General features: G+C 41.2%; 1 protein-coding gene across 5 annotated transcripts in view; it reads left to right on the top strand.

Moving 5' to 3' along the window:
- The window catches only part of TRIO (trio Rho guanine nucleotide exchange factor), a 373,539-nt gene that overhangs the window by 51,199 nt on the left and 295,230 nt on the right, over nt 1-27,110 (top strand). The window contains exon 1 of one of the 5 annotated variants that reach the window (XM_067467536.1): nt 21,152-21,355. The exons of the other annotated variants lie outside the window; for them this stretch is intronic. Within the exon in view, the coding sequence (XP_067323637.1) occupies nt 21,295-21,355 (61 nt within the window). The 5' untranslated portion in view covers nt 21,152-21,294. Of the gene's footprint in view, nt 1-21,151; nt 21,356-27,110 lie in introns of those variants that run through there. 5 annotated transcript variants of the gene reach the window in all.

Below are 27,110 nucleotides of genomic sequence, written 5' to 3'. Positions count from 1 at the left end.
CGGATGTAGGGGGTGCTGGTGTTTCCATTCGGAATTGAATTCCGATTTTCATAGAAAAAATGTTTGTTTATTTATTTATTTATTTATTTATTACACTTGTATACCGCTAATATCTCAGCCTAAGTCGGCGATTCATTGCGGTTTACAACATCTAAAAACAACAATATTCAATTTAAAAGCATAAAAACACATATAAAATACAGAATTATTGGGCCACCAATAACAATCCAAATGCATCTCGTAACTGGAATCACAATCCAAATTCGTCGTCTGTAGTTACCAATCCTTAATCGTCAAAATTCGTTTCGTCGGATTATCCGAATGCTTGTTCAAACATCCATGTCTTTAGTTTTTTCCGAAACGCCATCTTAATGGTTTGAAAGTGTTATTTCCTGTTTCATTGGGTGGTCTTTACTTTGAAAGTAGTTGTTTTACTCCAGAAGCGGGGGAGGGGAGCAAAGGGAGGAATTTCACCCTTCTCTGGTTTAAAACGGCTTCCCAGGCTTGAGACACAAGCGGGGTGAAAGGAAAGGGAGGAAATTCATCCACTGTGGTTTAAAACGGCTTCCCAGGCTTGAGACACAAGCGGGGTGAAAGGAAAGGGAGGAAATTCATCCACTGTGGTTTAAAACGGCTTCCCAGGCTTGAGACACAAGCGGGGGGGAAAGGAAAGGGAGGAAATTCATCCACTGTGGTTTAAAACGGCTTCCCGGGCTTGAGACACAAGCAGGGGGAGGGAAGAAATTCATCCACTCTGGTTTAAAACGGCTTCTCTGGCTTGAGCCGAGGCCAGGGACCAGAAGCGGGGAAAAGCTGAATCATTTCCAACTCACTTAGTGCTTCGTAACATAAATGGCGAAAAAAAACTTCGGAAGGGCAAAGGGACTTCTGGTTTCCTTAAAAACTTTGAAATTGCTTCAAAAAGCAAATCTTTCCGAATTTATGCCGAATTACGAAGGTCTCGACCAAACCTAACCATGCCTACTATCTATCTATAGCATAGGGAAGGGTTAACACCCCTGTGATGTTTGTTTTGTTTTCTGTGCCCCTGTTTAGAAGATTTCACCTCATTTTCTGTCCCTGTGAAAATTGGATTTTGAAAAAATTGGCTTGTTGTGAAAACAAAGATTGGCAAAAAAAACTTCAGTGTTGATACCTTTCCCCCATGATAACTTATTTACTTATTTATTTACTTACTATATTTATACCCCGCTCTTTTCACCTCGAAGGGGACTCAGAGCGGCTTACAGATTATGGCAAAATTCAATGCCTCATTATACATACACATAATAAATATCATATTTCAAATGATCAAACAGTTAAAACATAAATACAATACAACAGATTCAAACATAGTTTTTCCCAATCACCCTCCCCAATCGCCCACAGGCCAAGCATAAGCCTGCCAGTAAAAGTGGTCTTATGCGTTATTACCACGGGGTAAGGTGATATAAAGTGCTAGTTATAAGACGACAAGATAAGGGTAAAGGTGCCACAATGTTAAAACACAAGATCTTGAAAGTGAAGGAGTGCTAAGGTGGAATGAGAGTTTGGCTGCAGGTCTACTCATGGGTAAGCCCAGGGCCGAGCAAGACAGCTAAGCTGGAAAACAAATGCTCAGGCCCCAGGGTCTCTCCTGCATTCAGGAGTTAATTTCCCTTCCTAGGGCTAAATTTCTCTCACTTCCTGTTGTCTCACTCCTGTTCTTAACTATGAGTCATTTGTAAGCTGGATGCTTGTAACTCAGGGGCTATCTGTAGATCCTCTGTGGAGTTGAGCCTTTGAAGACTGTTCGGAAACTTCAACTAGTCCAACGGGCGGCAGCCAGATTGCTCACCGGAGCGCCATACAGGGAGGACACCACCCCCCTACTGTGTCAGGTCCACTGGTTGCTGGCTCATTTCTGAACACAATTCAAAGTGCTGGTCTTGGCCTATAAAGCCCTACACAGCTCTGGCGCAGCTTACTTGTCCGAACATATCTCCCTCTACGTTCCACCTCATAGTTTAAGATCCACCGGGGAGGCCCTGCTCTCGGTCCCACCGGCTTCGCAAATGCGTCTGGTGGGGACGAGGGACAGGGCCTTCTCGGTGATGTCCCCCCCGCTTGTGGAATTCACTCCCCAGAGAGATTAGATCGGCGTCCTCCCTCCTTTCCTTTAGAAGAAAATGAAATTGTGGTTTTGGAACCAGACTTTCGGCTAGCAGGCACAACGGCACTTTGGACACTGAACTGGGCCATATGATTGTTATGATAATGGAAACGTCTATGTGACTGTATAATTAGTTATTGTTTTTAATCTATTGGGTATTTATGCATCAAATTGTTGCCAGTGTTAGCCGCTCTGAGTCCCCTGTCCCCCCCTCGGGGTTGAGAAAAGTGGGGCAGAAATGTTGTAAATAAATAAATAATTTGAGCATAGAATTGGTGGAAATGGCCATGCTTACAATTCAGAAACAAACCAAGTAGGGAGTTTCAGAATCTCTGATGCTAGTAGTTACTTCTTCGTCTAATAACATTTTATCCTGTAAGCCTGGAGGAGATTGTCAAAGGCTTTTATGGCCGGAATCACTTGGTTGCTGTAGGTTTTTTTAGGTTGTATGGCCATGTTCTAGAAGCATTCTCTCCTGACGTTTTGCCTGCATCCTCAGAGGTTGTGAGGCAAGAACATGGCCATACAGTCCGAAAAACCTACAACAACCCGCTGGAGTAGATTCTTAGCACAAAAATTCATTAACCAGCCAGAATACTTGTGGTTTGAGGGCTAGTGAATAGGGCTTTGCCATCATATAAACAGTTTGGGTCAAAAAGTAATTGGTACTTCCTGTTGATGCTTGACACCGAGTTATGTGTTTCTCCAATCGTTAAACATTTGCTAAATGCCTTGTTTCCCATGCTTGACCGTTTGCCTTCAAGCTGGGTTGATATTTGCTCCTTATTGTGATATGCAGGCAGTTGGTTCCTTAATGCATTCCTGAAATGCCTTGGTGCAGCAGAGGAAATGAATGGGTTGTCAACTGCTTAATTATGTATTGAGTAACCTTTGAATATTTCTAAATGTCTTGAATTGTAATCCTATGCATATTTGGGGGAAAACCTCCTGAACCCAGTACTACACACTTCTGGGTAAACAGAGACTGCACACACTGATCTGGATTGAAAAGATGGCATGCTATATGGGAGAACATGAATTTCCATTATTTTGCCTGACAGAGCTGTGTTTGTGAGCGATGATTCAATTCTAGAGCAATTCTGAAAATAGTTCAGTCCAAGTAAAGCTGGAAGGACTCATCGAGTTGTAAATCATGGTTTCGTTATAATAATCGTTGCTGCTCCGTCTTGCTGATCAGTGAAAGGTAGCATTTTATACTTCAGTGGGAAACGTTGAATTTTCACTTGGCACTGCTGTGTTGGCTTTAGACACATGACTCCTAGTAGACAGAAAATTGCATAGCTTGGCATTTCTAAGCCTTATCATTAGTAATTTCCCCTGGTTTGTAATTGTGCTGCAATTCACATGTTCTGCTGATTGTAATTTCACGAAAAACAATACTTCCCTAGATCACAATTGCTAGTATCGTGTCTTGCTGCTTTAAAAAATGCTGTGTAAATCGACATTAAAAAATGATTTCTATGTAAATATTTTTATTGCATATGTACTTTTATTTTTGAGGAAGGGTGACTTTTCTGTTTTCTATTCAACTGTAGTAAAATGTTATGTTGTTATCGAAGGCTTTCATGTCCGGAACCACGGTTGCTGTGAGTTTTCCGGGTTGTATGGCCATGTTCCAGAAGCACTCTCTTCTGACGTTTCACCCACATCTATGGCAGGCATCCTCAGAGGGGTCTTTTGGAATCTAGGCAAGTGATATTTCTATATCTGTGGATTGTCTTTCTTCCACTCTGGACATTCCATATGTGTGTGTGTGTGTGTGTAAGAAGCATACGAGAAGTTCGGCTGTCACTGAACATTGAAAAAGCCAAGGTTCTGTTCCAGCAGACACCAGTCAACCCCTCCAATGCCAGTGATACAGCTTAATGGTGTAACATTAGAAAATGTTGATCATTTCCGCTACCTTGGCAGCCACCTCTCCACCAAAGTCAACATCGACACCGAAATACAACACCGCCTGAGCTCTGTGAGCGCAGCATTTTTCCGAATGAAGCAGAGAGTGTTTGAGAACCGGGACATCTGTAGGGATACCAAGGTGCTTGTCTATAAAGCTATTGTTCTCCCAACCCTGCTATATGCCTGTGAGACGTGGACTGTCTACAGATGTCACATGCAACTCCTGGAACGATTCCATCAGCGCTGCCTCTGGAAAATCCTGCAAATCTCTTGGGAAGACAGGCGGACAAACGTTAGTGTGCTGGAAGAAGCAAAGACCACCAGCATTGAAGCTATGGTCCTCCGCCACCAACTCCGCTGGACCGGCCATGTTGTCCGGATGCCCGACCACAGTCTCCCAAAGCAGTTGCTCTACTCCGAACTCAACAACGGAAAACAGAATGTTGGTGGACAGGAAAAGAGATTTAAAGATGGACTCAAAGCCAACCTTAAAAACTCTGGCATAGACACTGAGAACTGGGAAGCCCTGGTCGTGACCGCTCCAGCTGGAGGTCAGCTGTGACCGGCAGTGCTGCAGAATTTGAGGAGGCACGAATGGAGGGCGAAAGGGAGAAGCGTGCCAAGAGGAAGGCGCGTCAAGCCAACCCCTACCGAGACCGCCTTCCACCTGGAAACCAATGCCCTCACTGCGGAAGAAGATGCAGAGCAAGAATAGGGCTCCACAGCCACATACGGACCCACAGGAATATTGGAAGACACTCTTCCTCGGAAAACGAGGGATTGCCTAAGTAATCCCTAAGTAAGTAAGTGTGTGTAAACACACACACACATGCCACAGCTATCAAACTGGGGTTCCAAACATTCAACCCCTTCTGCGGAAGTTGCGCCCTTCGTCCAAGGAGGAAAAAAACAAACAAACCATCTTTTAACAAAGAAAGATTTATATGAAGGTATTTACAAATAAAGCAGAGTCCTTGGAATATTCAGCTGCTTCCATACGATGACTTGTTAACACAAAGTCCTTATCTCCAGATAAGACGCCACAGTCTTGCTCTTCAGACGTTGTAACGATAATACACCTCCGGCAACTCCAGCTCCAGCCTTGAGCTCCAAACTCTCTCTCCAATCTTCAACCTTTCCCCAACCTATTTCCAGCCTCGAGTAACACAATGTACTTAGTCTCTATTAGTAGTACTTCAACTCCCACAGGTGGCTTGATTGTTGCTGGCCATACAATGATTGGACATGATTCTTACAATCACTTATCCATTTTTCACTTAAGAAATGGCCTAAACAATATAAAACTCTGACAACACACACATAAATATCTCATTTGCCTAGTTTCAAAAAAGACTCCTCAACCTCTAAGGATGCCTGCTATAGATGTGGGCGAAGCATCAGGAGACAGTGCTTCTGGAACATGGCCATACAGCCTGGAAAACTCACAACAACCGAATGTTACGTTGTCTTTAACAATTGAGAAGGGGAGATATAAAATGCACTGTATTGACACTAAGATGGATGATGGATTAGGTCAGGAGTGGGCAACTGGGAAGTTGAAGGAACACATCCGTAGGGATTTTTAGGGGGTGTCCTCTGCACTCCAGGACACAATTTTATATGGGTAGGCTCCTATTTTTGATTAGTTTTTGGTTACTGGGCTATTTCCAGCAACATCATTTCTGAAAGAGCTTTGTTGAAGCTGTTCTGTGCGCGATTTTGGCCATTAAAATGCTTGCAAAGGTGTAGGGCAGCTTGCCCTCACCATTGGCTGATCAGGATGTGAAACCGTGGTATGAGGTTGGTTCCATATCCTTGTTTCTGGTTAACCTTGGTTAGCCTAAAATCATAGTTAATCTTATTGCAAAGGAAATCAGCCTTTAGTGCGCCCCTTTCCAAATGGTCTCTTCAGCAGCTATTTTACCTTTGCAGCATCACGCAAACAAAAAAAGATTACAGACTCGTGATCTCTTCAGTGGCTGAGCTTGCTTCATTCGGCTCCTCTTTTCTTTGTCCATTTTCTCTTACATTATCTGTGTTAGATTGTAAGCTGAAGCACTTTGTGGGAAATGAATGACTACTCTTAAAATAAGCTTCTTTACTGGCTTTGTTTTGAGGGTGGGCGGATGGAGAGCATTGGAAGTTTTTGTAATGAGCTTATGTACAGCTGTACATTTGAACAGGTGGCAAGTAAGTACATGGACTAGCAGTTCTGGCCTCAAAGCAACAGTGTCACCATTATTACTACTATTATTTATTTATTTATATCCAGCTTTGCTTCTCCCAAAGGACACCCAAACTGTAGCCAGGTCCATAACCATAAGATCTTTCTTCTCTTATTTTCCCCTTTTCTCCTTCTCCCAAGCTAAAATTTTGCCGTATTTTTCTGGCATTCATATGTACGTATTCAAAGCCATGTGCTGCATTGATGATATTGTGGCTATGATCTGTCTCCTGGTCTCACCAGACAAAACCAACTTAAAATCCAGCCAGTTCCACTGAAGGAGGGCATTGAAGGCTGGTGATGCTTCCAGCTCCCTCCTGCCAACATCATAAGCAGGGAGAACTGGTTATGACCCCTTGATGCAGTGCCACTCGCTGATGGAAGAAACCCGGACACATCACTCTTCAGTGCCCAGCTCAGCATTGTCTCAGTACTCCATCCCTTGGGTTGGCTTGCTGGATTCTATTTATTTATTTACGATATTTATAGCCCATCTTTCTCAACCATACAGCGACTCAAGGCGGGTTACAGATTGGCACGATTCAATGCCATGCATTCATAAAAGTGCGACTAAAAACAGTCAACATCTATATAAATAAAAATGTAATGTTCATTTGTAGGATTAACATAACTCAAAAACTACTGGGTGAATTGGCACCAAATTTGGACACAAGACACTGATCATGCCAACAAGTGATCATCACTCATAAAAACACTAAAAAATGCAGCAGACGGAACTTAAGAAGCCAAAAAACAAAACAAAAAAAACCCCAACATTACAACACATGCACAAAACCACATATGTATACATACACACATATACACAAATATATACAAAATACACATACATATGCACACACAAAATATACACAGAAAGAGGGAAGGAAGGAAGGAGAGAGAGAGAGAGGGAAAGAAGGGGGGAGGAGAAAAGGAAAGAAAGAAAGATAGGGAAGGAAGGAAGGAGAAAAAGAAATAAAAAAGTGAAAAAGGGAAGGAATGAGAGAAGGAACGAAAGAGAGAAAGGGAGAGAAGGAAGGGGAGGAAGAAAGAAAGGGAGAGAAGGAAGGAAGGAAGGAAGGAGAGAAGGAAATAAAAAAGTGGAAGAGGGAAGGAGAGAAGGAACAAAAAAGAGAAAGACGGAGGGAAGGAAGGAAGGAAGGAAAGAGACAAGGAAGGATGGAACCAAAGAGCAAAGGAAGTAAGAAAAGCAACAGATAGAGAAGGAAGAAATAAGAAGGGAAAGAAAAAGAGGGAAGATAGGAAGGAAGGAAGGAAAGAGAGAGAGAAAGAGGGAGGGAAGGTTGGCCATAGCAACACGTGGCGGGTAGAGCTAGTAACAATATAAAAACATGTAGTCACCAATGTCATCTTGTTAAAATCGTTTTCCAGTGACATTGTCTGGCTATTCCATGTTCATCATTCATAGTTTCGTGTTATCTATTCTGCTGCATTCTCAAAAGCTTGCTCAAAGAGCCAAGTTTTTACTTTTTTTTCAGAAAGTCAGGAGGGACTCTCCCTGAGTAGAGAGTTCTATAGCCAGAGGGCCAACACTGAGAAGACCCTGTCCCTCGTCCCCACCAATCGTGCTTGCGATACAGGCGGGATCGAGAGCAGGGCCTCCTCAGACGATCTTAAGCTCCTAGATGGTTCATAAGGAGAGATACATTCGGACAGGTAAGCTGGGCAATCTTTGGGACATTTACTATTATAAGGTCAATTTTTGGAACATTTACTATTGTGGCTGTGGTATCACAGTTGTAAACGTGAATAGGAAATATTTTGGAGGTTTACAAAACTTCATAGTACATAAACATATTCCATAAAGATAAGCTGTGCTGTCTAAACCTGTATGTCATGGGATTTCAAATTACACTTTGGGCTGACTTGGGTGAACTGTGTGGGACTATTTTGATCAGCAAGGGTAGACAAAGCTATCTTAATGTGTTTATGTGATGGGAGTGATAACCACCCACATGACAAAGTGGCATCAGGAAAGTCAAAATGATTCTATGCATTTTGGAAGGTGCAGTTTAAACAAATGAGATGAATTTGAATTACACAGAGGTGTCAGCAAATATACCATCGGTGTGTCAACGAATAGCCAGACTCATGTGAAAAGATTTGTTATACTGTACAGGTGTTGTAAAGCTTTTTACAGGAACAGTTCTGGAGAAGCATTCAACATTTCCCCATATTGTGGTGTAAAATGAGTAATGTGCTCCTTTGAGTAATGAAACATGTATTTTATATGGGTTTATGTTCTGTCATGCTGCCAAAATAATAATGCAGACAGGATAGAGGCAGTCAGCACACACTGAGAATAGGTATCTAGAATGTGTTCTCAGTAGATTTGCAAAAGGATGAGTGGCAGGATATCGCTGGACTACAACGGTCACCATCCTTCTCCATTGCCTATGCTGTCTAGAGCTGATGGCACTTGGAGTTCAATAACATCTGGACTGATGCACTTTGTCCATTCCTGCTATACCCCACAAAATGTATTTTTGAAGACAACATTGTTTTAGTATTTACCACAGGACTCTCTCTCTCTCTCTCTCTCTCTCTCTCTCTCTCTCTCTCTCTCTCTCACACACACACACACACACACACACACACACATTGTGTACATGTTATTTGTCAAGAATAATAATTCAAATGAATTTGAGTGAAGGAAACCAATACGACAAAAGGAAAATGTAATCTGCTGCCATTCCCCTACATTGTCTTTCTTGATTAGAGATTGATAGCACTGGCCAACACACATTTTGGTACCCCAAATGTTACACCTGTTTCTGGATATATTTGACCTGCTGATTCTAAAAATGGCACCAGTCTCCCCATATTAGCTCTAGTTTTTGAGATATAGAATATATGCCATATGTGGTGTCCTGTAGGGTACGGTACTGTCCCCATGTTGTTTAGCATCTACATGAAGTCGCTGGGAGAGATCATCCGTAGTTTTGGAGTTCAATGCCATTTGTACAAAGATGACATCCAACTCTATTCTGCCTTTCCACCTGTCGCTAAGGAGGCTGTTCAGGTCCTGAACCGGTGCTTGGCAGCTATGACAATCTGGATGAGGGCAAACAAATTGAAACTGAATCTAGACAAGGCGGAGATACTCCTGGTCAGTCGTAAGGCCGAACAGGGTATAGGGTTACAGCGTGTGCTGGACAGGGTTACACTCCCCATTAAGACACAGGTTCACAGCTTGGGAGTTCTCCTGGAGTTCACTGCTGAGTCTGGAACCCCAGGTTTTGGTGGTGACCAGGGGAGCATTCGCACAATTAAAACTTGTGTGCCATCTGCGTTCATACCTTGAGAAACCAGACTCGACTATAGTGGTCCACGATCTCATTGCACCTCGAATGTACTGCAACGCGCTTTACATTGGGTTGCCTTTAGAGACTGTTCGGAAGCTTCAAGTAGTCCAATGGGCGGCAGCCAGGTTCCTTACTGGAATGGTGTACAGGGAGCATACCAACCCCCCCCCCCCCCCAGCTGTGTCAGCTCCACTGGCTGCCATTCTGCTGCCAAGCACAATTCAAAGTGCTGGCGTTACCCTATAAATCCCTAAATGGTTCTGGTTCAGCTTACCTATCCAAATGTACTGTATCTCCCTTTATGAACCACTTCGAGCATTAAGATCAGTCGGGCAGGTGCGACTGGTAGGGACAAGAGACAGGGCCTTCTTGGTGGTGGCCACTTGGCTGTGGAACTCCCCAGTGAGATTACATTGCCCCCCTTCCCTCCTGGTGTTCAGAAAACAGCTCAAAACCTGGCTATGCAAGCAGGCATTCGGCGAGTGATAGTACTACTGAATAAGCTAAATGACAACCACAGGACTGGTGCAATGTCTAATACCTTTTATATCCATGTTTGATGTTTTGTGTATAGCTCTTAATGGTTTTGGTTCATAGTTATGTTATTGATCTAGTAATGATATTTATTGCTTTTATATGTATGTTTAGCATTAAATTTTTGCCATTATTATGCTGTACATTGCTTTGAGTCCCCCCAGGGGTGACAAAAGCAGTATAGAAATGCAATAAATAAATAAATATACGAGTCTTCATTTTTTTTTCTCCCATAGAAAACCATAATAACCATATCTTAAAAACTAGAGTTGTTGTGGTCTAGCCAATACAATTTTCTGAATCAGTGCCCCCATATAACCTCAGGAACAGGCCAAAAAACCAAGATACCAAGACTTTTGTTGTTGTTGTAGTTGAGATGTATAATCAGCTACTTTTGTTTGTTTTCTTTACCCTTGCTATGTTTGTGAGTTTTGCATTAAAAATAATCCAGCAATGCTACAAAGTAATGGGTTACTAAAGTTATACACTCATACTCCTTCAGCTCTGAAGTGCCTTCAATAGACAAGAATTTCTTCTTTAAATAAGCTGCCTAGTTTCTTTGGCTTCATTAGCATTGGCAGAGGAGAGTGGAAGAGAGGTAAACAAACCTTAGATCTGTATTAGCCATACAGTAGGTGAGCTTGAGGAGAGGTCAACTCGCCATGCCCTGGGTGCTTAATTTTAACTTGATTTCCCAGTCTTTCTGCAAATGTGTACTTCCACCAGAGTCTTATGAGCAAAGTGAGAAGCAGCTTGTTAGATTCGTGGCCTTCTTTGCAAAATAAAATAGTGTTGTTACATGTAAATAGCCCTAAACATGATGCCAGTTTCACAGTGCAAGGAACTTGCTTGTTTTCTTTATCCTCCATGGTCAAAAGAATGAGCTTTCTAATTTGATATTAATATGTTTACTAAGAACACCCTTCATATAACCCTGAGGAGGAGTGATTCTGGAGCGTTATTTAAGGCAAATGTGCATTTAACATATGTACACTGGCCAAACCTGAGCAGGATTAATGTCTTATGCAAAGAAAGGAAATGCCCAATCCCAGATGGGGTTCCCTTAGCTCACTAAAAGGTTTATGAATGCCACATAGACATTTATAGGAATCTGTTAGCAACAATGTGAAGTGTTTACAGTGAACTCTGCAGAAAATGCTTCAGCTGTACTCCAGTCTGCTTAGCAAGCCTTCCAAATGCTGATTTATTATAATTAATGTTGGATTTTTATATCTATTTTATATACTTCCTGGGGTCATATAAGGCAGAAAAGGATCCTGTTTAGGAAAAGTTCAAATAGCCTTGCCATAGACCACGACTGATGCTTAATTCTGACTGTGTGTTATAGTCCTCCCCCTTCCTATTCAATAGGAGGATGCCCCTCCCCCAAATATACCCCCATCATACCCCCCATCAATGATAAGCCTTGACAGATTCACACAGAATTCCTGCAAACCTATTTAAATATCAGTACTGTGGATTTTTCCATTATGTGTGAACTTTAGCTATTTTTGGATGCTTCAGATCCTTTACCCTTAATCTTCTTGTTGTCTACCATCAAGTCATTTACAACTCACAGCACCCTTGTTATTGTTCATTCGTTCAATCATTTCCGACTCTTTGTGACCTCATGGACCAGTCTACGCCAGAGCTCCCTGTCGGCCGTCACCACCCCCAGCTCCTTCAAGGTCATTCCAGTCAGTTCAGTGATGCCATCCATCCATCTTGCCCTTGGTTGGCCCCTCTTCCTTTTTCCTTCCATTTTCCCCAACATAATTGTCTTCTCTAAGCTTTCCTTTCTTCTCATGATGTGGCCAAAGTACTTCATCTTCGTCTCTACTATCTTTCCCTCCAATGAGCAGTCAGGCTTTATTTCCTGAAGTATGGACTGGTTGGATCTTCTCGCAGTCCAAGGCACTCTTAGAACTTTCCTCCAGCACTACAGTTCAAAATCTTCCTTCAAACCCCAAGGCATCTTTATATGGTTGCTGGGGCTGAGAGTACATGCCTTTCCCAAGGTTACCTAGTGGGCTTCCATGGCTGAGTGGAGACTTAAATTCTTGTCTCCAGAGTCATAGTCCAACTACTATACCACACTTGTTCTTAAGCTGAACCTTAAGTGAGTGGATTTCAGGATTATGTATATTGTAGAGTCTTGCTTATCCAACATAAATAGGCTGGCAGAACGTTGGATAAGTGAAATGTTGGATAATAAGGAGGAATTAAGGAAAAGCCTATTAAATGTCAAATTGCATTATGATTTGACAAATTTAGCACCAAAGCATCATGCTTTACAACATATAGACAGAAAAAGCAGTTCAGTACACAGTAACTTTATGTATTAATTACTGTATTTATGAATTTAGCGCCATAATAATAATAATAATAATAATAATAATAATAATAATAATAATAATCTTTTATTTATACCCCACCACCATCTCCCCAAAGGGGACTTGGGGCAGCTAACATGAGGCCAAGTCCAAAGGTACAATACAGCAAAAATAAAATACAGACTACAGACAACAAAAATTGCATCAGAAGAAAATACATACAGTAACAAAATAACACAAATAAAGCAAATTAACACAATATAAAATCAAACAAAATGGGCAGGCCAAATGGACAATGATAAAACCCTGGATGAAGTAGGAATAAAAAATATGTGATTGAGGGGAGCCCAAAAAGGATAAACAGTTAGGTAGGATTTCAGTTTAGGATGGGGGAAAGTGCATCATAGAGACACCACTATGGATGGAGCAGACAGAAATGGGATAAATGGTCACTCTCCGAAGGCAAAACATTGCAGTGTATTGAAACAGCGGTGGATCCGGGTGGGAGGCAGAATGCGTTGGATAATACAGAACACTGGATGAGCGAAGGTTGGATAAGTGAGACTCTTTCTTTGCTTCTCCTATGCCTCTTCCATGCAGAGCTCATGTTTGTAGTGGCTCTGCTGTTAAACCTGGTTGATGGTAGTACTTATAAGGAATCAGGACTAAAACTGTCTTCAAATCCCTGGTTAATAGAGAATACTAATAAGCAATTAGGCCAATGGAAGAAGTTCTTTGATAGGGTGATGGTGTCAGCTGGGGTTGTTTACATTTCGTCAACCTAACTTCAAGAAATTTAGGATCATGTACATGAAGCCATTTGTATTTCATGCTCAGATGCACCTATGAAACAGGCTGCTGCTATAGACTGGTAAAATGCAGCTGTTGAAACACAACACTTCTACTGAGGAACAGATGGACTACGGTGGATGGAGTGGCAGGGGCAGAGTTTGTTTAAAACGTGACTTTAAACTATGTATATCTCTTAGAAATGTCTACTCCTTAAGTCCTTTCACATAACACAGCTACAGTGCCATTGTTTCACTTTAGCTGCCATGGAAGCAACCCTTATGCAGTCTAGAAAGAGGTATTTAGATAGTAAGTGTATCACCAAGTTGCAGGATTTCACAGGTTTCAAGTGTGGCAAGTAAAATAGAATCTCAGTCACTTACTGATCTACCCACACTCCAAAAAGAATAGCTAAACATTGGTGCTAAGAAGCTCAAGGTAATGTGGCAGTTGAGCCACTACTGCACAACATGCCAAAGTTCCTGTTTTAATTCGAAAGAAAAAAAGAGACGTGCTTTTGGGTTTGTTTTTTTGGGGGGGGGGGTTGTTTTGTGTGTGTCAGGAGTGACTTGATGCTCTGATAAAAGGTGATGCTCAAATGGCATGTTTTATTGACTTGAGATCATCTGAAGCCTTCGGCATTGTCTTTGGGTGCTTCCAGACAGCACTGAACCATAGGACTTCAGAAGAGGTCCACATACAGTCCTGTTGGCCCCGAGATTTCTGTCTCCGTTGACTAGACTTGATGCTTTGTTGTGAGTTGTAGAGGATCCCAAGATGGCCGCTTATGCCAGAAACTTCAGCTTTTTAAAAGTGGAGAATCACTGCAGTGAATCACTGAAAAAGTTCCATTCTTTGTCCTGGCCAGAGAAATTGTGCCTTCCAGGTGTTTCATGAAGTATCTACCACACAAACAAAGCTTATGGGGTAAGACCACCTCTGCCCAAGTCAGCACTGCACAGTTAAACAGGAACATACACTTTCAAGACAGGAACAACTTTGCCATTATTGACACTTTTTAGAGCCTGGTTGTCTGGCCATCTGCCCAGATACATTTGGTTTTGTACTTGTGGCATCAAACAATAGGGTACTGTTCCTGGGTTATACACGGCTGTTCCTGATTGCTCTTCTTGAAAAAAAATGTACATTTACTAGGGGGCTACAACGTAGTCCTGGCCAGAGAAAATTGCCCATCACACGTTTTATGAAGTTTCTGGCACATAAATAAAGTTTTTACCTTCTACTCAAGTGTCACCTTCTTTTTAGGAACTGACCAATCAGGAACAAACATCTAAAACTCAGGAACAAACCCAGATTAAAAAATCCTGTGATTTCCAATTGCAGGTACATATAGGCATGCGAAGATCCGCATATTCAGCTCAAAACAGTGATATTCCTGTACCTAGAAATCTCATGTTTTTTACCTTTTATAATAATTGCTTCCGTGTTTACAAAGAATGGTGTCTGGCGACACTCCTGTTTGCTCCAGAAGCTCCTAAGATAAAGGTACTGTCTGGATGAGCCCCGAGTCTTTTACAAGTGTGGCTAGAATATAATTCTGTGCAACACCAAACCCATTCAATTTGAATCCTCTTGTACACACTGCAACTTCTCATTACTCCCCCCCCCCCCCCCCAAAAAAGAGAGATTTTTACTGGTCAAACTCATCTGTCTGTAGTTAGGTGGAGAAAACTGTCCAACAGAGCTGAGTCACCAGCACTGAGTCAGACGCTGTTCTTGAATCTTTTCAGAAGTTGATGTACATTGGAAAGCAACAAAGTGCTGAAGGCCCCTTTGTTCACTCCTTGGTTGCAGAGCCGTGCGGATAAAATTTGCTGTCTTTTTGAGCTGGCCTCTGTAGGAAGGCAAAATAAGTCAAAGGTTGTGTGAGTACAGGTAGTACTTGCTTGGTTCCTTGTTCAAGAGCCTTTTTTCTCCCTCCTTTTCCCAGACATCAAGGTGGCCAAGTGCGTACAATGAAGATATTCCCTGTGTATATTATCTTAGCATGTATAGAGTGACTAACAGATTGCATGAAATACCCTAATATCCCTCAAATTTGTTTTTTTAATTTAAAAAATGATATTGAAGTTAGCCACTAGAAGCAACTATTACTACACTGTAGTCACCGATGAAAGGTATTATATCAAACGTGGTTATTCTCTTAGATGTCCAATATCATATTGAAAACTGTCAGTAATTGAAGTTTTTTTTTCTTGTGTGCTGTCAAGTAGTTTCTGATCTGTGGCAACCCTATACAAGATTCCATGTAAATACAATAAATGTCAGATAGAGGAAAGCTTAAATAATGAAATATTTCTAAATCCTACGGAACCAACAATGCATGGAGGATGTTACTTATTAATAATGAAGTTCGAAAACTAGTGCACTAGTTGTGCCCGTACCTTGGGAAGTCAGATTTGCTGCGTTAGTCCACTCTCTTGTTACATCTCGAATAGACTACGTGGGGTTGCCTTTGAAGACTGATTGGAAGCTTCAAGTAGTCCAACAGGCGGTAGCCAAGTTTCTTACTGGAGTGGGGCACAGGGAGCATACAGCCTCCCTGTTGCGCCATTTCCACTGGCTGCCAGTCTGCTACTGAGCACAATTCAAAGTGCTGACTTTAGCCTATAAAGCCCTAAATGGTTCCGACGCAGCTTACCTATCCAAACGTATATCCCTATATGAACCATCTCAGAGGTTAAGATCGTCCAAGGAGGTCTACTCTCGATCCCACCTCTCTCGCAGGCGTGACTGGTGGGGAGAGACGGGGCCTCCTCGGTGGTGGCCCCTCGGATACGGAACCCACTCCCCAGGGAAATTTGATCAGCCCTCTCCCTCCTGACCTTCAGGAAGAAAGTGAAGACATGATTGTGGGACCACGCCTTTGAACAATGATCTCCAGTGCAATAATGATCTTTCAGTGCAATAATGAATAATGCAAGTGACAACCCTGGAATATGCTTTTGGATTGTGTGATCATAAGTAATTGTTTTTAAACTTGATATGTTTTAATTATGTGATTTAAAAGTATATGTTGTTTTATTTTATATATGTATCCATGGCATCGAATTGTAGCTTTGTTGTGAACCACCCTGAGTTCCCTCCGGGGTGAGAAAGGCGGGATATAAATGCAGTAAATAAAATAATAATAAATAATCTTATTTAATTTTGTGTCTGTTAAATCCTGTTCCTTTCTCTTCAGCCACGTTTCTTAAGTGTGTAACCCTTGAACAATTGCCCTCTCTCAATCCTAGCCTCTGGATCCATACAAATTGCCTACCCTTGTTATATGTTATTTGCCATTTTATTTATTTATTATTTATTTATTTACAGCTTTTATATTCCACCCTTCTCACCCCGCAGGGGACTCAGGGCAGATTACAGTGTACACATATATGGCAAACATTCAATGCCAATTTTTGACATACAAACATAGACAGACATACACATATTTAACTTTTTCTGGCTGCCAGGGGAGCTGTCTCTTTAATCGTCCATCTGCATCACTGATGAACCACTTCCGCATTCCCCGCATGTTTCCCCGCTGGAATGCTTTGCTGGAGTCTTCTTTATGGCCTCATAAATCAGTTAATTTAGCCTCCCCACACTTTAAGGTGGTACCTAATTTTCCTACTTGACAGATGCAACTGTCTTTCGGGTTGCAAAGGTCGACAACAGGCTACACACAATTGGTTGGAAACCCACTCCATCCCGGGCTGGCTTCGAACTCATGACCTTTTGGTCAGAGTGATCTTAATGCAGCTGACACTCAGCCAGCTGTGCCACAATCGTGGTGCGCAGGCTTTTAAACATATGATGTATTTGTGTGGATCATTAACCTTTGGTGGACAATGTGTGATCTTCTAAAGGTTGGAGAGACAGTAGATCCTATCAGCCCCTCCATTTGATGTGTTGGGTAGAATTAAGAGCAGTGTGTGTTATGTATATGCCTTCAAGTCCACTGTTGTCTACGGCAACCCAATGTATTTCATCATGTTTGTAAAGACAAGGAATATTTAAATATGGCTTTTCCAGTTCCTTTGTCTGTAAAGATGTGAAAAAAATCTCAATTTTATGGCATTTTTCTGAATCCCATCTGCATCCCCATTTCACTTTTGTTCATATCAAGTTGCAAGATGACTGTTGTGCCAAATTGATGTAAAAATGCATTTTTGTCTCCAGTTATTTATATGCTTTCCCTAATATATGCGTCTTTGTATGCATTTTTGTCTTTATCTGAAGCTCGTTCGTGTACACTTTTCAGTTGAGTGTGTTTTTAAAGCATTCATAGGATTTCAAGCATACAAAACAAACCACAAATCTTTTAGAGCTGTGAATGTCCGAGATACGGTTTATACAGCATATCTTGGGAAGTGCAAAATGAAGGATTTCAGTAACAATTTCAAAACCACTGAAATTCCTTTTCATCCCTCGAGTTCACATGTACTCTAGCAATGTTTGGAGGGTCATAAGTTGACTACCCCTGAGTCATGTGGTCAAGTGTTTTTGATGTATATGTCCTTAATGCTTGGTCTTGGACAAAATGCTCTGGCAGAGCCTTTCCTCTTAAGGATTCTCAAAGAAAATGCAAAAGAGAAAACAAAATGGGATTGATAAAGAGGGAATGTGTGTCTGCAGCTAAATATATGTAGCGGTGGTTAACATCTTTTAGTAGGCAGAAATGGGTTGCCATTGTAGAAGGAATCCCTGTTAATGGGGAATGTTGCATTTCAAACAAATAAGATCTTTTAAAAATTTGCTTTATGCAACTACTTCTAAAATAACATTGACAAGCAGCATCATAAAAGCGGCACTCTCTCTGCTTTTGTAAAATATGTAGAAGTGTATTTTCTAAGTCACTGTTTCTTAGAAATAGAAATGTGTGTGTATGTTCAATATATTTATGTGTGTGTGTGTGTGTGTGTATGTGTGTGTATGTATATATATATATATATATGCGCGCGTGTGTGTGTTTACTTCAGAAGCATTCAAGTACATTATGACCCCCATATCTGCAGAGGGATACAATTTGGAATATGCAAAACTGTGGATGATAGCAGACCTACTGTTTTCAGTGGGAGAAGTGATGGAGATACTGACAAGGGGGCTACATTCAGAAGGGCCCCCTAAATGAATGAGTTATTTATTTATTTATCTAGCGTATCAGGAGCGAACCAAATAGTTGTATTGTATTTTTTTAAAAAAAAAACACAAAGTTTGAAAACATTCTTTTAAATGTCCTTTGACCAGTAGCTGGCCACTTGGAGTGCCTCTGGTGTTGCTATAAGAAGGTCCTCCATTGTGCATGTGGCAGGGCTCAGACTGCATTGTAGTAGGTGATCAGTGGTTTGCTCTTCTCCACATTCGCATGTCATGGACTCCACTTTGTAGCCCCATTTCTTGAAGTTGGCTCTGCATCTCATGGTGCCAGAGCGCAGTCTGTTCAGCACCTTCCAAGTTGCCCAGTTTTCTGTGTGCCCAGAAGGGAGTCTCTCATTTGGTGTCAGCCATTGATTGAAGTTCTGGGATTTTGCCTGCCACTTTTGGACTCTTGCTTGCTGAGGTGTTCCAGCAAGTGTCTCTGTGGAGCTTAGAAAACTATTTCTTGATTTAAGTCATTGGTGTGCTGGCTGATGGACCGGAGATGTCACTGCCTTGGTCCTTTCACTATTGGTTGCTACTTCCCGGTGGATGTCAGGTGGTGCAATACCAGCTAAAGGGTGTAATTTATCCAGTGGTGTACCAAATGTATGGTTCTTTTGTTGATATGAGGGTTGCGCTGCATACACTCTGTTTAAAACAATTTGATTATTTTTACTATTTAAGACCAACTAACATGATTGCTAGTCTTTCAGCATGAAGTGGTTAAGATCCAAATGGACCTGAAGTTCAAATAGCCTACTACAAGTGTCCATATAACAAAGCCTCTTACAGTCATAGGCCTTTTTCTGACAGTGAAGCTTTTCATTATAAAGGCTTTTTATTCTTGCCCATCTCTCATGTTCTAACTGGAAGTGTTTTATCAATAGCAACATTAAGAGGGCTAGAGGCAAACATGTTGCTTCAGCATGTCTTCAGTGAACAATATAATAGCAAAGGTTGAGTTTGGCAAGAACAATCCAATAATGGATCTTACTGTATCCATGTCTGCCTTCTTACAACAGGCAAGGCAAACAGCAGCTACTTCCAGAATCCCATATTGATCCCAGACAACAGCAAAACAGAGAAAAGAAAGGGAGCAGATAAACCTGTCTCATTACTTGCCCCCAACATGGATTTTTTAATTTTAAAAAAAAAGATCTATAAATGTGTCCACCAAATTGGAAATCATAAGAAACACGGAAGCTGGTGAAAGAAAGAAAACATTTTGGAAGAAGTCTTCAAGTGAGATCTAGAACAGGGGTCCTCAAACTTTTTAAACAAGAGGGCCAAGTCACAGTCCCTCAAACTGTTGAAGGGCCAGATTATAATTTGAAGAAAGCATGAATGAATTCCTATGCACACTGTACATATCTTATTTGTAGTGCAAAAAAAAAACAACTTCAAAATAATTAAAATGAAGAGCAATTTTAACAAATGTAAACGTATTAGTATTTCAATGGGAAATGTGGGCCTGCTTTTGGCTGATGAGATAGGATTGTTGTGTGCTTTCAAGTTCTTTCAGACTTAGAGCCGTCGCAAACTAGGTTCCTGCGGGAGAAAACCTTGCTAGCATATCCCTGACGTCATGAGCCTGCGCCTCTCTCCCCGCCCCTTTCTCCGCCCCTTTCTCTTTGCCAGCGTGGTTTTTCCTTTGCTAGGGGAGCATTGCCCGCATTTTCTCTCAGTTGAATTCTGCCAACTGAGAGAAAATGCGGGCAATGCTGCCCTAGCAAAGGAAAAACCACGCTGGCAAAGAGAAAGGGGTGGAGAAAGGGGCGGGGCGAGAGGCGCAGGCTCATGACGTCAGGGATATGCTAGCAAGGTTTTCTCCCGCAGGAACCTAGTTTGCGACGGGTCTTAGGTTGACCCTGAGCCAAGGGCCAGGTAAATGACCTTGGATGGCCGTATCCGGCCCCCGGACCTTAGTTTGAGGAGCCCTGCTCCAGACAATGCAAATGTTTTTTGAATTGGCTTCCCTTATCTAGTTCTTTCATTTCTCATTTGTATATTCTTAGTTTTGAAGGAAATGTTTGCAGAAACTGGTCTTTTTTGTGGTGTAGAAACCCTTCCCTCTTCTTTCCGTGTTATTTCTGCCTCTAGTACCAAATGTTCTGTTATAGGACTGCCCGGGAACGTAAAAACTTTGTCAACTAAGGTGAACCTCAACTGTTAATCTGATTAGCTTCCATAGGAGTCTTGCATAATACAGAACTGCTTGTGGGTTTATATTTAAATATGTTTTTATACAAACGTAGCACTAAATAATGTAAACACTAAACTGAATAGACCACCATGTAAATGAGCATTGCACACAACTCCTTTCTGTAGCAGTAAAACGATGTTGCCAGAAAGCGGTCTGCTTCCTAGCTATTTAATATTAATGATAACTGAAAGTTTGTCTTAAGGCAAAGCATTATAGCAGATTAACTAGTGGATAAATTGCTACAAAACCAGCATATTTTACATGCTAAATGCTCTGCACCTAAACTGAAAAGAGTTCCTTCCAATCAGTTAAAGTGCTTTTCAGCATTGTTTTAATTTCTGTGATTTAGGGTAGCAGTGGTCCCTATTTTTGGTGCTACGCTAAGATTTCTTTGCTGCCCTTTGATACCCCACTGGAACCCTTTTACGCACATACCAGATCAGCCTCTCTTCTAGCACTGGCCATGTCTTGCTAGCTGTGAACAGTTGCAGCTCGGTATTACAGGGGATTAAAAGCAATCATCATCAAAGCCTGTTTGGTAGTAAATCCAGTCAAAGCAACTGTTCAGCAAGCCGATGTTCTGACGGAGCTCTTGTATGAAGATGCAGAAACTGGCATGCATGCGTGACACTTGGGAATATGGGTGTGGAATCACTGGTCTCTAATATACAAAGATGGTGGAAGAAATATTGTATCTGCAAGATCTGCTTTATCAAGAAAAGAACAAGGCAGAAGGTAATTTCAGTTCAGCCGGAATCGGCTTTGGCTGGTTTGTTGCTTGGGACTGACCTAGTTGTGCTTGTGCTGAAGCAGTGCGTTTGTGCAACTTCTCTGCTGGCAACCTTAAATTGGTCTGTGACTTCACTTTTTAAATGTTTTTTTATGTTAATTCTATGCTTTGGTATTTGCAAGCAAGTGTTTCATTACTTGTAACTTTGATATGGAATGTAAAAAAACAAAAAGAAACCCAGAATGCTAATGATTGACATCCTGGAACAGCAGAGTCTTCTGTCATTTAATATGTGATTGCTGCAATTTACTGTAGTATGTTGCTGAACCTAAAAATGTCTCTAGCGTTTAACAGTGGATGCAGCTCATCTTGACCTGCTTGAGCCAATAATCTTGCAATATACCAAGCAGATGTTGGTAGTTCATACAGACTGCAAATATATTGTATTCTGTGTATTATAAGAATCCTAGCAGAGAGAAAACTAGGATTGAATATTTTCAGATAGAAGTATTTCTGAGTGTATAGTTTTCAGCGTCATGTTGTTTCTCAAAGTACAGCAGAGTCTCGCTTATCCAACCTTTGTACATCCAATGTTCTGTATTAGATTGTTAGAGATTCAGGATTATCTGCACATTGCACCTACCTCCAAATACCTCTACATATTACCTGTCAAGTTCAGCACTTTTAAATTTTGTCTATTACATTTGGCCCAGCCTTTAGGTTTTAACTGCGTCACGGTGTCATCGTTTTACTGTTTTATTGTTTTGCTTGATGTTTATTATTTGCTTATGAGTTTTATTGTGTATTGTATGTTGTTGTCGGCGGCCTTGGCCTTTGTAAGCCGCATCAAGTCCTTCGAGAGATTTTGCGGGGTATAAATAAAGTTAATAATAAATAATAATAACATTACCCAACACAGTCTGCTGTCTGCCCAGATCCACATCTGTTTCAATACATTGTGATGTTATGCTGCTAAATTAGTAAATGCAATAATTATTACATAACGTTACTGTGTATTGAACTGCTTTTTCTGTCAATTAGTTGTAAAACAAAATGTTTTGGTGCTTAATTTGTAAAATCATAACGTAATTTGGCTTTCAATAGGCTTTTCCTTAATCCCCCCTTATTATCCAACATTTTTGCTTATCCAACATTTCGCCGGCCCGTTTATATTGGATAAGCAAGACTCTACTGTTTATTATTATTGTTGTTGTTATTATTATCTTTATTGAAAGTTTCTGTTAAAAGCACATTATGGATAAAATCATTATATAAGCAAGACTCTACTGTATTCTGAAAGAAATGTGTCTGCTCCAGGGAATTTACAATATGAATTGGACTACTTTCTTACTACTACTTACTACTTATGAATTGGACATATTGATGCAAATATATATGTTTGTATATATGGGCATGATGTTCACTTGGGAGTACTGGGGAGCCACTGTACTTTCTTCATAGGAATACCCCCCCCCCCCCCAAGGAATGACGTACCAGGCCCAGTAAAGGAGTCTGGTCTAGTGTTTAGTTTGGCTTGGATTAAAAGGTGTGAATGTGATGCTAATTTTAGAGGATGGTGGCAATATTCTTACTTGACACTGTTTCTTGGTAACCTTTTTGTTGATCCTTCTAAAAAGGCATTTGTGGGGGAAAGCTACAGAAGAAAATGCCTGCTTCGTGACCTCAGTTTCCATTTCTGTTTCAAGATTTAATACTGTACATTGAGGAGGAAAAATAGAACTCATTTATGGAAACCTAGAGCCCTTTGAGACTGGAAGTGGGCATCATTTTAATGACCTGTTATACGAGACAGAAAACAGTTAGGAAATGATCAACTCTATAAATGGCTATCTCAGGGTTGATGCAATATTTGCTTCATCTTTGCCATCTTATAACCTTGTGGGGATATTAAAACACAGGTTTGAAAAAGAGCAACACAGCAGTGTTCTTTGGTGGAGTGGCTGCTTAGACTGGAAAACTCTCCGACTGAAAATTCCCCAAATGCTAAATAAAAATATTGACTTCACCACCAGCCTCCATTAAAGTGATTTACTTTTTAATCTTTTCCCATTCTATCAGGACTCATGAGTCCTGACCTTAATGCATATTAACATGAATCACTGACGCTAGGATTGCTGAGCCAAATATTAGTGACATCAGATAGTTTACCACACTTCTGTAGCTTTCACAACCAGTTTTTAGTGGTCATTTTTGTGTATTTATAGATTTGACGTCAGTAGCTTACACAGTTGTTTTGCAGGCAACACCTCTCCTTCCTTTGCCACTTCATGTGATTGTATCTAGACATTTTCCCTATATTTCCAGCTTTAAATTTTACTGTACCTTGAATTACCTCTCTGTTTTTTTTAGAGTATGTCCATTTAATAGATTTATTCTTTATCATTTAGGAGTTTCACTCCCCCTCCCATGACAGCTTACAAACCAATGTGTACAATATCAGTCTAATACAACGCAAAATATTTACACAATAAAAATGAGTGATATTGAAATATCAGCATGTAAAATATATTGCAGTGAAGTCACATAAACTTGCATTGATTTTTTAAAAAGGATTTCAAATGCCATCAGAGTGGCATGGATATGTCCCTTCAGAGTTTTTCCACAGCTTTCCAAGGTAGTAATAGCTGTCATGGATGAATCAGAAAATATGGCCTCCAATGCAATCTTAAGCTTCAGGCATGTACTGTAGATTCGATACTCCTATGAGTATAGATCACGCATGACCAGATTTTCTAATTTGTGGACTGCATAGTGGGCCGGAATGGCATGGGTGGGCCGGGAGGGAGGGGCTGTCCACAAGTCCTTCCCTGCCCTATCTCTTTTGAAGACAGAAAGTGAAGGAAAGACAAGAAACATTTGAATTCCAGAAGGGTTGGCCTTGGTCAGGATGAGATGGTGGACGGGAGAAAAAAGTATATCCATTAGACCAGGGGTCCTCAAACTAAGGCCCGGGGGCCGGATGCGGCCCTCCAAGGTCATTTACCCGGCCCTCACTCAGGGTCAACCTAAGTCTGAAATGACTTGAAAGCACACAACAACAACAACAACAACAACAACAACCCTATCTCATCAGCCAAAAGAAGGCCCACACTTCCCATTGAAATACTAAAAAGTTTATATTTGTTAAAATTGTTCTTCATTTTAATTATTGTATTGTTTTAAAGTATTGTTTGCACTACAAATAAGATATGTGCTGTGTGCATAGGAATTCATCCATGTCTTTTTCAAATTATAATCCGGCCCTCCAACAGTTTGAGGGACTGTGACCTGGCCCTCAGTTTAAAACGTTTGAGGACCCCTGGATTAGACCCTGTATTACCTAGAGTTGGAAGAGACCCCCAAGGGCCATCCAGTCGAAGTCCCTGCCAAGTAGGAAGGCACAATCAAAGCCTCTGTGGAAAAGCCTTCTGAGAAGATGACTCCACCACACTCCGAAGCAGCCTGCACCACTCTCCAACAGCTCTTACTCTCAGGAAGTTCTTCCTAATCTTTTCAGTCAAATCTCTTTCCCCACATTTGAAACCACTGCTCTCTCGTGCCCTGGTCTCTAGAGTAGCAAAAAGTCAGTTTCCCCCCTCTTTCTCAATGGGACAACCACTTAAATCTTGAAACATGGTTCTCCTGTTCCCTCTCTACCTTCTCTTCTCCCAGCTAAACATCCCCAAGGAGAAAAGGAGGAAGGAAAAAGAGAAGGGAGGGAGGATGGAAAGAAGGAAGGGTAGAAAGGGAGTGAGGCAGGAGAAGAAAGAGGGAAGGATGAAGGACGAAAGAGTGGAAGGGAAGGAAGGATGGAAAGAGAAAGAGGGAGGTGATGAAGGAAAGCGAGAAGGAAGGATAGGATGCTGGGAGAGAGAAAGGACTGAGAAAAGAGCCCAAGGGGCTGCATCTGGCCCCTGGGCATGGATTTGCCCATTCCTGGTGTAAATGGTTCTTTAGCTATAACGATAATTATTTGCTTCTTGTTCATAGTTTCTTCTATTTATTTTCTGTCCTCAGTAGTGTCCATTTTGGTACACTTAGTGACTTGCTTTATTGCACATCCTTAATTTCATTTCAAATGCCCTGAGTTTAATTAATTTTAGTTATTTATTTCTCTCATATAGAACTGTACCCATACTTCTAAAAACATCAATGTAATTCATTCTTTCTCAACCATTTTATTCTAGAGAAAATCTTGAAGTAATTTCCAGGTCCCAAGAAGTCTCTCCCCCCCCCCCCCCAATAATCCCCTAATTATGTCTACAACTAAAAACGTTGACCCCCCCCCCCCAAGTCATGATCTCTTGAGGAACTCGCATGGAACACTGGGTTTCTAGAAAACCCTGGTTGAGTAATCCTACTTCCAAAGCTTCCGAGTGTTAAAATTAGCCTTGTATAATGAAATGGGATGGATGTGGGGTTGTACACAGCCATTGAAGTGGGCAGCTCTTCAAATTCTGACTTCTGTGTCTTGGTCAGGGTAACCTCTGTGAGTTGGTGATGAAATCTCTAAGTGGTTGCCTGAAAACTAGGATCAGATGGAGGGCTTAAGTGTGTTAATGAAAATTCAGCTGCTCTTGCAAAATACTTAACAAGTGACAGCTGCTAACAGGGCCCATTCTTGTTTCATATAGTCAAATAATTGCTGCTCTTGTTGACCAGCAGTAGAGCTGAGCACTATTGTTTACAAGCAGTCTTTCTTTTCACGGGGGTAGGAGAAGATGGGAGCGCATTCATCATACTGTTCAAGAGACAGCAGGCTCAAAGCAATAATACTTCCAGTGGTATGAGCAGTGGGAAAAGTTAAGGTTTTAAGTCCATCTTCATGGCATCCTTTCTCATTGAGAATAGGCGTAAAATGTCCATGAGATTCTTTGAAAAATAAACATGTTTTAAAATATTGTTGCTCATTGACATGGTGCCTTGATTTTCAAAACATGGTTACAAAACATGCTTCCATTGAGAATCCAACATATCTGGGGGAAAAATCCCAGTTTAAATTTCTAGTTTATAATCTAACTTTTTGGTAGAACTTATAGCCAACCTTGAAATCTAGAGATCTTTGAGAACAGTTTTTGGTCCTTCCGTTGAGGGAAAGACTTGGCAGGAAAAAATATATTTTTGTATATCCAAAGGGGAATCATAGCATATACAGGCTTCCTCTTGATGTCACTAGTCCTACTTCCTGCCTCTATTGAAGCAGGCAAATCCAAACCCCTTCTGAAAAAAAGCAAGAGTAACTTCAGAAGAAGCTAAAAAAGAAGAATACAGAGAAGCTTGGCTATTCAATTTAGATACATTGGCAAGATGCTATAGTTCCTTCATCAGGATGATTTTTCAGCTAGTTATCCTTTGTCCAGATCTCGCCCATCCCCCTAAACCAGTGGTTCTCAACCTGTGAGTCCCCAGGTGTTTTGGCCTACAACTCCCAGAAATCCCAGCCAGTTTACCAGCTGTTAAGATTTCTGGGAGTTGAAGGCCAAAAACACCTGGGGACCCCAGGTTGAGAACCACTGCCCAAAAATAAACTCAGCCTTCCATAGGGCACAAGATCTGGTGATCTTTTCCTTCTGCACATATCCATGTTCTCTTGGAAGAAAGAATGATAGTGCCTCAGATGTATATACAGCAGTGACATTTTGTTTTGACAGGACCAAGCACAAAAGGAAATCTAGCTCTTTTTTTGTCTCCTTGAGAAACATTCCTCCTTAGGGAATAAATTGTTCCTAGCTCAGGGAATGCATCACCTCATACACCTTC

This window comes from Anolis sagrei, chromosome 4 (assembly GCF_037176765.1).
Source record: "Anolis sagrei isolate rAnoSag1 chromosome 4, rAnoSag1.mat, whole genome shotgun sequence".
Taxonomy (NCBI): Eukaryota; Metazoa; Chordata; class Lepidosauria; order Squamata; family Dactyloidae; genus Anolis; species Anolis sagrei.
The sequence above is the reverse complement of the archived record's forward strand: the minus strand, read 5'-3'. Positions and strand labels throughout refer to the sequence as shown.